At 38.1% G+C, this 12,434-nt stretch overlaps 1 protein-coding gene across 14 annotated transcripts in view; it reads right to left on the minus strand.

Moving 5' to 3' along the window:
• Positions 1–12,434, minus strand: part of SNAP91 (synaptosome associated protein 91) — a 63,416-nt gene that overhangs the window by 27,019 nt on the left and 23,963 nt on the right. For all 14 annotated transcript variants that reach the window (XM_072926616.1, XM_072926615.1, XM_072926614.1 and 11 more), the window contains exons 6-13: positions 12,091–12,184; positions 10,809–10,920; positions 9,332–9,438; positions 8,108–8,149; positions 4,923–4,993; positions 3,527–3,554; positions 1,633–1,742; positions 881–1,011 (exon numbers count right to left, since the gene is read on the minus strand). In XM_072926616.1, coding sequence (XP_072782717.1) covers positions 881–1,011; positions 1,633–1,742; positions 3,527–3,554; positions 4,923–4,993; positions 8,108–8,149; positions 9,332–9,438; positions 10,809–10,920; positions 12,091–12,184 — 695 coding nt within the window. The remainder of the gene's footprint in view (positions 1–880; positions 1,012–1,632; positions 1,743–3,526; positions 3,555–4,922; positions 4,994–8,107; positions 8,150–9,331; positions 9,439–10,808; positions 10,921–12,090; positions 12,185–12,434) is intronic.

The following is a 12,434-nucleotide window of genomic DNA, read 5'->3' on the forward strand; positions in this document are numbered from 1 at the left end:
AAATAGGGACTGCAGAAGCCACCAGTAGCCAGTATGAGCACTAATAGCAGAGTCAGCATGACTCAGTGTTGCATTCCTGCTGGGAGCAGGCTGATGAGTTCATTAAGCTGCCACACAGGATCCCTTAAGATTACACCACAATCGGTTTACAACTGTATAAATTAAATCACATTTACTGGCCTAATTCCTTGTTTTAACAGGACAAGAGTGAGCACTGCCTACGTTTACTATGGTCCTCCATCTCACCAGCTGCTACTGCTGCCTGGAACAACAGGGTCAGATTTCAGAGAGCTGATTAGTTATTCCTTTTTGAAAGCAGTTAGCCCTCTACTTCTATTTCTATATTAATATTCTAAGCACAACAGAGAAGATACTTTATTAAAATATGTTAAGGCTTGTCAGAGGTAATCACACTTGCAGCAGAACTAAGTTGCGACCATTTGCTTTACATGCATTTTTGTTTTAAAATCTATTTTTGTTTCTCCTCCTATTGATCTGCGGGCTTTGCTCCATGAACAGAAGAGCTGGTTTCTGTCCCCACCTTGCCAATAAAAACACAAGCAGTTCTGGTTCTTCTGTTTTAAAGTGCCTACCCTACTTGCTCAACTTCATCCATCCCCTTCCTGCTCACTTTTAGTCACATAATCCTGGCTCCCTCAGCTTTGCAGTCAGGCCCTTATAAGCAGCTTATACTATTATGCACATCCCTGGAAAGAAGCAGCAGCCTTGTGCTGCAGAGGGATGCCTGACTGTCAGGTCAGCAGAAGCCTGGGAGTGAGTTGAGAACATCTTGTGCTAGCAGAGAAGAGGCTGATTTCAGTTCAGGCAGGCAAGAAGATGGAGACTGCAAGAAGGGATGCTGACAGTGAGGTTTCTCTACCTCCCCATGAAGTGCCTCCAGCAGCAGCAGCAGCAGCAGTAGCGCCCACAGGAGCAGGTGCTGGAGCTGCCTGCCCAGCACCAGCAAAATCTGGCTGGAGATCCAAAAGATCACTGGATGGTTTGGAAGAGCTGCCAAGAAAAGGAAGAGAGACATTAAATACTGGAGGAATTTGTCCATTTTGATTTTTTTTTTTTTAAACGTCATGACTGGATTAAGGAATCAACCTTAGTTTGGATGACAGAGACTTTTTTTTCAAGCTTTAGGATTAGAGCAGCAGCACCTCTAGTAAGCACCCAAGAATATGCTACAACACAGGATGGGAACCTTAACTTACTTCAATTTCCTGATAATTGCATTACAACACATCTATGAAACTTAAAATTCTTGTAAAAAAACCCAAATAACGAAACAAAACAAGACAAAAAAAACCCCAAACCAAACCCAAGAAACCCACCACAACACCAAAAACAGAAAATGAAAAATTCCAGGCTGTGCCTGAGAACAGAGAAAATAACTGTTGTGACTTAAACCAGCACCATTCTACTTCCATATTTCATCATGCCATGTCAGAAAGCAAAAACCCTGCATTTCCAGGCAATGAACTCGCTTTAAGTAGAAGAGAATTGGCAGAATTTCAATGGGTTAAGCCAGTCAGTTATTTACTTAGGAAACCAGATCTTGTTCATCTAGAACAAATTACTTGGGTACCTACATCAAGCTCAGTAACTTAAATACACTTTTTAACTTACCTTACTGGAGCGGCTGTAGATGAAGTTGCAAAAAGATCAACTGGAGGAGATGTATCAATCGTTTTTGCTGGAGTAGAACTAGGAGATGTAACAGTTGTGGCCGGAGAAGACTGGAGAAACATTTTAAATATACATTCATTATACCAGCATTTCTCTCCAACCAGCTCATGCACAGATGCACATATATAAGAACCCAATTATGATATAATGTCTTTTTATTGTGAGCTGTTTTCTCCTCTGAAATAATTTAAGGAAGACTGGACTAAGTTTTCAGATGGTAGTAGAGCTGAGAAACCCTAAGGTGACTTCAAAGAAGGAAGAAAGTTTCTACAAGGTTTATTCTAAAGGAGTTGTTTCTGTAACTGTCAGACTCTTCATTTTGTCTACAGAATGAAATAGTTCTTTGTCCACAACAGCACTTCAGTACTCTAACCACAGAAATGGTTAGAGAAGAGAAATCCTTAGAAACTAGTTAAAGGTGTGTTTGTAAACCTTCAGAAGAGATTTGAAAGAGCCATCAACAGCACTCATGGCTAAGTCCTTGGGAAGATACAAAAGACAGCTCATCCTATGACTTTGCTTCATTAGCTGCTCCACTTCTGGATAGAGACTGTGTACGGCAAGGACAAACAGCCAGGAGAGTATATTGCAGCTCCTCTGTGAACTTGAAGACTCAAGTTACCTTGTAGGGTGTCAATTTAATTCTAAAAATACTGTAAGCTTTGTGCAGCATCTCACATGCTAGAGATCCTTTACCTAACAACCGAAGAAGTCCTAATTTTAGTACTGTTTGCCATTCTGACCACTTCCAAGAAAGAAAAAGAATGGCAAATTTGAAGAGATTTTCTCCCGAGTTCTTCTACTGCCACCCATTACCTTAACTCTAGCAGATGGGTGTAAGCTTTCTGGACTGTCCTCAAAGCTTTAGTAAAGTTTGAGACTACAATGGTCCCAGTCCCTCATGTGCAGCAAGGAAGATGTGGTTAAAGCTTAAGAACATTTACTGAGCCATCATGTAGTTCTCACCAAGTGCTCTCATATCAAACAGCAGAGTTGTGGGGGTTACATTTTGTTGGTTTTGTTTAGTTTTGTTGGTGGTTTTTTTTAGTAAAGGGCTTTTCAGAAAGAAATTTAAGAGCTTTCTCTAGAATCAAGCATTGAACTCCCTGGATTAGATTCAGAAGACTTTATTGAGTTTTTCCTCTACAACTCTCATTATGAGACACAGCTATGGCACCTGGCAATGCTCCAAGGATACCAGGAGCTACTATTACTAACACCATAAAGCTCATTAGTTTATCTGACACTCAAACCAAAGCATTTTCACTGGCAACTCTTGCTTTAAATTAAGGTCAGCAGTCTCACTAATGAAGGTCATTTCTGAAACTAGACATATTGAATGAAAGTTTTCTTCCTTTCTTCCTGGCTTTTCACAGGAATATGGTTTAAAAAAGAGTCAGAACTTCCTCCTAAAAAGCTGCGGAGGTAGTGAAGGGGTGAAGGATTTGGAGGAGAAATACGAAATACCCTGGAGCACGTTTCTTGGTGACATGAGAATTAAGATGGAGTGAAGGAAAAAAAAAAAAAAAAAAAAAAAAAAAAAAAAAAGAGGTTGAGATAAAAATATGTGCATCTTATATGCTTTCACAAGGAGCAGTCATCACATCCAGGAGAAGTATCTTAGCACCCTGACTGGCATAAGACTGCAGCCCTTTGGAACAGTGACATGATCTTATGGGGCAACTATTTATAAAGCCATTAAAAGATCTAATTTTGTCAGTTAGGTGACAAAGTCTAAAAAGTTGATTAAGAGATAGAAATTTAACTCCTTACAATGTTCTAAACCATATCACCTGAACAAGAATTATCTAGTATAGCAACTGGCAGTATTTACCTTGCTCAGAGGAGAAGGAGCCCCAGATCTAGAAAAAAAAAAGGGGTTTTCAGATAAGTACAACTTTGAAACTATGTTTCTGGTCATCAAAACTCCTGAAAAAAGACCAAAACCTAAGCATGAAAGCTTTCTGAAGATCTCTTCAGTTGCATGCCCTCTACATTTCTCAAACTTCTATGTGCCACTTTAGACAAGGAATGCAAATTTTACTTCAAATCTTAAATAAATCTTTTATGCTAACTGGCATCACAGGGTTATTCTGCCTTTTAAATAGCTCTACTAAATGGAGGAAATGCAGAGATGCATGCAAATATCTTGCTTTAGGGCCTACAGGACTCAGCAGGAAAGAGTTACTGGGGCAAGATGTCACCATATTAGGAAACCATGCAACAGCAGCAGAACACCACCAATACTGAAGCAGTTTCTAACATAAGTCTTCTGAGGATGTGTCAGCAAATTTTCAAAGTCTACTTTCTTTTAAAGAAAGTCAGAATTACTTGAAAATAACTACTTTTAAAAGTATGAAAACAGTGAGTTGGAAAGTTCAAGCTGAAAGTTCTCCTACATGCACAAAAATCACACTAACAGTAACTGACAGAGCCTTAATCATAACTTAAAATGCATGTCAGTGCATTTGTTTGCTTTCGTTATGAAGTTTGAAAATACTGCTACATATTTTTAGAGCTGCTTTGATCTAAAAGATGAAAGGAGGAGTTGAAGATAAAGCTGCACCAGTATTGAACTAGCATCCATCCCATAAGTTATTGAATTGGGTAAGTCCTTGGAGCTGTAGAACAAATTAGAGTTCCAGATCTTCTAATCACAGAAATGACAAAAAAACCCCAAACTTAATGACTATATACAAAAGGAAAGAACAGTTTAGCTCAACTCAAAGAGAATACCTATTTCTAAATGTTCAAGAAAATCTTTTAAAAATACACATAACCATGCCTGCAAGCAAGTGATGTGCAAACGTATGTACTTACCCTTCACTAAATTGCAAGGATAGCAACAGTAAAAGAGAAAACAGAGGTTTAGCATAATCCTTCCTAGACTTAACCATGGCAAGTATCTAGTATGAAGATGCAAAACCATTAGAAAATAAAAAGATTTTGATGATAAAAGCCTTAGTAGCAAGCAAACCCCCAGTTCCTTCTGGTTTCCTCAAGTAATTTTAGTTCATTTTGGAAAGCATCTAGTTGTTCTGTGTGTTTCCCCCACCACCATTAATTAAAGAAAAGGTTGCCACTAAGATGACTTTGTAAAGGAAAGGAAAAGCCTTGTCTTATTTTCTAGCTAAGTGACAAAAGGAGGTTGGGGGAGGCAAACCTAAATATAATCTAATCTCACACTGTCTCTATTATGCCTAGATGCATGGTAGAAGATATATACCTACTTGTTGCCAGGTTTTTTTCCTTCCAGTGAGTTTAGATGTTGCTCAAGGGTCTCCATGAGACTGCTGGGAGCCTTGAAAGTGAAGACAAAGATACACACCTCAATGTATTGCAGCAATCTAACCACAATTTGAAATCTGGCACCAACTTTCCTGAAGTCCACGATGTGCATGTTCATGCAGTTACTTATTTACATCAGTGTGGAACAGTGGATTTCCATGCTAGAAGTATTCAGGCAAAGCCAGTTTTTAAAAATACATTACTGCATCCAAATTTGCAGAGAGAAAATATTTACCTCCACTATGCAACACCTGAAGCCTAAATCCAGGATGTGCTGCTCATCATGCTTTAAATCAGTGTTAAACATTGACAACAGCACAGGCATCCACAGGGTTGATTTTAAGATTCAAGGGTTCAAGGTCACACTTCAAGTTTTGCTTGTAGTCAGATCACTCAACACTTCTTTCATGACCACAGGGTTAGAAAGCATTTACAGGCTAAATAAAACACAGTCCTTTCCAATGCCTCTAGAAGGACCTACCTTTGGTTCAAGACTCCCAACATCACAAGACCATATACCTGTTCTCAAAATGGTACACTGGCAGAGGTTACTATGCAGCTAGCTTGAAGTGCAGAAAGATTTCTATTTTAGACATCTATAAAAAAACAGGCTTTTTCAGTCATCCCTGATCTTAGGTTTTATTTTAAGTAACCTTTTTGTGGTCAGCAGCCAATACCCACAGGCACTTGCTGTTACAATGGCAGATAGAAAAAGTAGTTTTAAATGCACACGAGGCTTAACTATTCCAGTATAAAAATAGAATCTGGATAAGTAGACTCCTAAAAGATCAACAAGGAGGGAAGAAATCCTTGAGAGACACAGTAGCATATAATAATTTCATCAGGGGTAAAAGTTCATCAGTTCATCAGTCTCGAAACAGGGAATTCTCTTTACCAGTCTCTTTCAGATCAACCACAGTTTCTGACAGCAATACCTCTGATGTTTTTTCATAAATAACATATTTTATTTCAGTGCAGATGTAATTATCAAACAAGTCAGTTTGTGATGTGTGAAAACAGCCAATCCTCTGCTCCTATACTGAAAAACCAGCCAGCTGGCTTAATCAGATATTTCAGGATACATAGCACCTGTGAGTACCAACGCACAGCTGTGTACTCGTAGTGTCTGCATATTGATTTCAGCATTAAACCGAGTAACTTAATGCATCCAGAAATGTAAAATGCTCAAAATAATCTTAAATGACAGATTGAGTTTAAATATGTCCTAGATATATAAGCAATGAAGAGACATCTTGACCTTGCTGCTTTCACAGGCATATTGATTAACTTTTAATTCATTTGGGCATAAGAATTGGTTAAACACAAGTGACCTAGTTATAAGAATTCTCCATCAGGAAGTAAAAGAAGAAAGGTAAAACAAACTAAAAAATCCAGAGAGATTCAGACTTTTATGTATTCAAAAAGAATATATTGCAAGATACACATTGTGAGACTTTAATATGTAAGTAAAAGCTATGTTTAAAAACAAAAAAAATTTTGAAAAAAGATTGGATGATTTACTGTTACCAGCTACCTATAGACATTTTAGATAACTTTCCAATACACTAGTCAAAGGTTTCTTAAAAACCAGCAAGATAATGTAAAACTTACCAATCAAGCAGAAATCAGAGAAGAAGCTTCAGAAAATTTCTAATCAGATGCAACAATTTGGAAAGCAAATTGGGTATCTGGTACCCAATTTGCAACACTGAACATTGCTTAATTTCTTCTAGATACTGCTTTAACACTAGATAATCTATCAGTCAGCATTGTACTGGAACCTTAGATACGGGTTCCTCACTAGCTACTTGGGGCAAAACTGTCATACTTTAGGAAATGCTAGTAAATAAAAATTAGACAATATTTTTAGCTACTAAGATGCCTTCTCAGCCTCCAAAATTTTGCAGCCAAACTATAAAGTCCAAAGATGACAACTATGAGCTTGAACTACACTATTGGGACCACTTGTTTAAATTTACAGAGTATGTGCACATGGAGTGTCAACACAACCAACCTCTTGCACAATACTACCACTGTTGCCATGGCTTGCTATAGGAATTTAGGGGTACCATTGATACTACATAGAATTATGTTGTAATTGTTAGCTGAAATTCCATTTTATTATTCACCTTTTATTTATTTCTCTCTGAAATATGCTGTCGAGGTCTTACACATAGGCTATACATCATGTCTCAGGCTAACCTTAGCAAGTGAGTCCCAAGCAGTCTTTGGGAGAATGCAGCTGTGAGGGACTACCTGAGCAGAGACTGAAGTGATCAGGAAGTTGGATGAGATTATCATTGTAGACCCCCTTCTTTCCAAAAGAACTGTTCTTTTTTGAAGTGTTTGCTCATGGGGTGGAAGGTAACTGTAACTAAGGTTCTGCTGAGTAAGAGCAGCACTGACTGATGATGCAGAACAGGCTGGTGCAACACAAGCAGAAGCATATAGAAGTGCCACAGAAAAAATAAACTATATTTCATTAACTGGGTTCCAGATGATTTCTCCTGGTTTAAGGACTTAGTTCATCACTGACTGTGTTAAAAAAGAGCCTCTGAGGTACAGAGTTAGGGGAAAATACTGTGTCAGCTATTTCAAGATTAGGTCTGATATTGCACATACTTCTTTTGGCTGCTGAAAGAGTGGCCAGACTTTTTAGCCCCATTGTATTTGAAATCCACAAAAATTAATAATCTCCACCTTCTCGTGATGTCTCATTTTCAGAATTTTTTAGTGGCATTTAACTGAGACAGATGCTATTCTACTGTTGATTTATACCAGGCTTTCAAGAGGCTATCAAAAGCTGCATGAATAAAAACTATGTGAACCGTTGGGGTTTGCAGCTGCTAAGTAGTTTGGGCTGCTCTTCTGTTCCAATTTTACTGGCATCAAAACTGCCACAGGTGAACTCTTCAGCATAGATCTCCTGCTCTGAGTAAATATCCTCTTCACATTAAACACAAAGCCAGGCACCCAGGCCAATTTGCAAGTGATACTTAAAATGGGCCAGCAGCTACATCATGTTAGGTGGCATGACTTCACCAACACTTGTACTCCTGGTGTGCTTTCCTAATTACTACACTTTTATTTATTACATAAATGCAAAAAGACTACAAGAGAAGCTTACCTGTGTAAGATCAGGGATATCACCTTTGTCAATTCCAACTTGCTGTGGAGATAAAAGAGTAAAGGTAAAATCTAAGTACATTATTCCACTGCAGCTGGCATTTATTTTGAGCAGACCTGCTCTTCAAGCTATAATGCACCCTGTCTTTAGAAAAATACCACAGTTAGAAAGGACACATCCATCTTTCCAGTAGCTACCTTCAACAACCTGCAGCAGGTTTTTTCTCCCACAAATTAAATATCCATTTAAAATAAAAGGATAAAATGGAGCTTGATTTCACACATATGGACCTCATACTCTATACTGAAATACACTGCTCTTATACAGTTCTCTCAGGACAGCAAATTAAGGTCTAAGTCTGCTTAGACCTTAATTAGCCCTGTTGCTTCACACTGTGATTCTTTAGAGTGACTATTAGCTCAGCTTTTGCAGAAGAGCAAGCTCTACTGCACCTTGTAATCCTGAAGAGAGTCACTACAAGCCCTGTCCAAAAAGCTGACCTGTGTCTCTAAAGTACTTTACTCCCTCAGATTCAAAATTCGTATGTGACGTTACAAGCCATTAAGGAGTCTATCAGACCTCTCCATAGATAAATGAATTAGCAAAGAAACAAACTTTTTATGCAGCTCATTACTACTGTCCATTATAATGAAGCATGAAACATGGAAAATGTGCACCCTGTGCCAAAGAGCCAACTATCACAAATGAGAATCCAGCAAAGGAGTTAATTAACCATGTAATATTCCTATTATCCACATAAGAGGATGATAATGAGGAGCAAAACCAGGAAAATCTCACATTACAGTTAACTTAATGCTGGCTGCAAAGACTAAAAAAAGCAGACTTAAAAAATCTGCATGCTTCTATTCCTAATTGCTGTATCTTCCTCTAATGTTCAACCCTGTCATAGAAGCATGCCCTTACCACAGCATTTTTCAAAAATATTGGAGCATTTGAAGTTATGTCATCTGTTAATTTAACCAGGAAATTTGAGTTTGGCTGCATCATAGAGACATATGGAAGTCCTAAGCAGGCTTAACTTCAAGACCTGAAGAAGCAGATCCAAGATCCAAGTCCACTTGGATGGATCTAATGGATCCATGAGCCATTGAGAGAGATGCTTAACAAGTGCAATTAATATTTTACATTGGTGCTAAACAAACAAACAAAAAATAATCAAAAAATACTTAAGTGCTGGCCTCCAGAAGACCAAAAGCCACTTACCTCTGCAACTTTAAGAAACTCTGATACTCTGGTCATTCGAGTTAGAAATCGTTTGTAGATTTCAAGAGCATCTTTACATTGTCCCTTTTTCATTTCAAAAAATTTCTCTAAAGAAATAATATGGTAAATTTCAGTTTAGATGTCTTACATTAGGTCTTATATCAGCAAGTCTTGTTTTCACAAAAATCACCTGTCAAGAATTTGACACTACATTAACATTTACTACTTGGACGTTAATCTAGTGGCATTTCTTGCCTAGTATAGTATAGAAGTTGGACTTGCTGAGCTGCTGAAAAATTACAAAGACCATAAGATTCAATCTCAGCTAGCCACAACATTGTGTGCGATGTCAACCACTTTTTTAAAGACTGAAAAGTACGAAGGTGAAGTAGCTACCCAACTTAAAGTTCAAAATAATTAAGGATACTGAACACATACTAGAATATGCGTATATGTGTATATCTCTCCAAATTATCTCCACTCCAAAGAACTGTATTTTTTTCACTTAAGTAGTCTCCAAAGTCCATTTATGTCCATTATTAAACACAGCTGACACATATTTCAACCCAAACTTACACTTTAAGTAGCAGTAGACAATGAAATTCCAACTGAATTTTTATGCCTAACCCACTGTGTCATGCTGGTGATCACACCAGGCTGCCTGAGCTTCAGAACATGCTGACAGTCTCCTTTAAACTTTGTAGGCTGATGGTAGGTAGGGTTGTGGAGGGGATCCAATTTTGGCAGTCATGCTTTCAGGCAAATCAGGAATTTCATTCAGGAGTGTATTAGTTCATACAAGGCTATCACATAACATTATCACTCTCTACAACTACCTGAAGGGAGGTTACAGCCAGCTGAGGGTTAGTCTCTTCTCCCAGGCAACCAGCAAGAAGACATAGTCATAAGCTGTGCCAGGAAGGCTTAGGTTGGACATTAGGAGGAATTTCTTCACAGAAGGGTGATCACACATTGGAATGGGCTGCCCAGGGAGGTGGTGGAATCACCATCCCTGGAGAAGTTTAAGGAGAAACTGGATGTGGCACTCAGTGCCATGGTCTATGTGATAACATGGTGTGCAGCCACAGACTGGACTCACCGGTCTCAGAGGGTCTTTTCAAATCTAATTGATTCTGTGATATATAACAGAAAAATGTGGGCATCTTAAAAATGCAAAAGCTTCTAACTTTGCAGGATGTATTACACATGCTGACACAGCACTGTGCATTTCTTTAAGCACAGAGATGGTCTCACTCTTTAAAGTATCTATCTACACACTTTTAAGGACATGTGATGATCCAGCCTCAGATTAAACACTAATGTAAGAGAGTACAGCTTAAATTTTTCTCTCATTTCAGACTAGAAGAGTCAAGAAAAATGTAGCTTTAATGAAAGTTAAGTAAAAAAAACCTGAAGCAGATCTGAAACTGATTCTTCACTCATGCATGGTATGTGAGATAAAAGCCAGGTTACTTACCTAGTAAGTTAATAACCCCATCATTGTAGCAAGCAAAAAGTTTGATGAGATCTTTAAACAGAAGCATGAATGCAGCATTTATGACACCATTTGTCAGTTCATTTGGATGCACCTACAAATAGAAAACAATGATTTACAAAACAAGTGTCAAATGCAATCAAACATTTTGGCTTACACCAGGTATTTGGTGCTGCTATAGACAGAATTAAGCACTGAAGTTTTCATGCTAAGACACTGAACAAAAGTTTTGGTTAGCAGATTGAGGATTGTTTTCTCCACCACTCCAAAACAATCCACTATAGCAGAGGAGTATCCACATCAACAGTAAACATCTTAGTCTTGTCTCCTTCACTTATCATGAAGAAGAGGAAGTCAGAGATGCTGTTTACAGTTTTAATGAAATGGACAAAAGATGTCAGATTACAGCAAAGTTCAACAAAAACTTAATAGTCTATGAGATAATTTATTTGGACTAATGATATCAAGATCCTTTCTCACATTAACTTGGGAAGAAAATATGTGCTTATTTATTAAAAGGTCTTTCTTCTCTTAAATACATATCCTCTTCTGAGAGCACTATCACAATTCCTATGCCATTTAAGGAATGGAAAGCATGATGAGATATGTACTTCAAAGCCTTTCCTCTGAGAATTGTAGTGGGCTCTGCCTTCTTCCTCAAAGTGTATCTTGCTGCCCACCAAAAATAGAAGAATGAATTCCTTCAAAAACCTCTTTGAAATGTTACATTGTGACTTCTACAACTACTGATTCCTGTTTTTATCCTTAGGTCAGATAAACAATCCCACCAGCATTCATAACATGATAACTATATTGTACACACTTATTTCTATGAACAATCTAGATTAAACATTAGCCAATATAGTTCACAGCTGAAAACCAGATGATGATTTTGAGGAAGCCAAACAATGTACATGTGGTATTTTAATGGGGTTTTTCCTCCCTCCTAAAGAAGTTGGTTGCCAAGAGACAGAAAATTGTGTTCAGTCTCCTTGCTTTGTCCATTTCTTCCCCCTCACTGATGCAGAAAATGACACTCCACGTTCTCGCTCTACAAAACTAAAAGTGCAAAATCTTTATATTTCATGCATATGGGCAAGGGCCATCCTTGGACATGATACCTCAGTGGGACACTGAAAAGGGGATTTTTTTGGCCCTCACTAAGGGATGATGAGTAAAGCATTTTAGGTGAAAGGTGTTCATTATAATGCATCAGTTATAAGTCACTGCCCAGTGTTAATACTGTGTCAGCTTCAATACATACATCAAATTCAAGTAGTGCATCAATTTGTTCCTGTAATATTGGCATACTCTTCAGCAGCTTTTCAGGAGCCATTGTTCTCATTACACCTTCAGCTCTGCAAGACGGAATACAGATTAAAAGCCATGCTATTTCCTCTCTCCCTTCTCCCAAACTGATCTGTTGTCTAAAATTTATGCTTGAAGCACCTATAGCTCATTTCAAACCATTTCTAAACCACAGTCTTATTCTCCTGCTTTTTTCATGTCATCGTGAGAGAGGTAAGAAAAATCCTTTATCCAGCCACTCTTCCTGACAGCAAATGAGGAAAGGTTTTGTGTTAGAGTGATGAATGCAAGAAATTGATC

Source organism: Taeniopygia guttata, chromosome 3 (genome assembly GCF_048771995.1).
Source record: "Taeniopygia guttata chromosome 3, bTaeGut7.mat, whole genome shotgun sequence".
Taxonomy (NCBI): Eukaryota; Metazoa; Chordata; class Aves; order Passeriformes; family Estrildidae; genus Taeniopygia; species Taeniopygia guttata.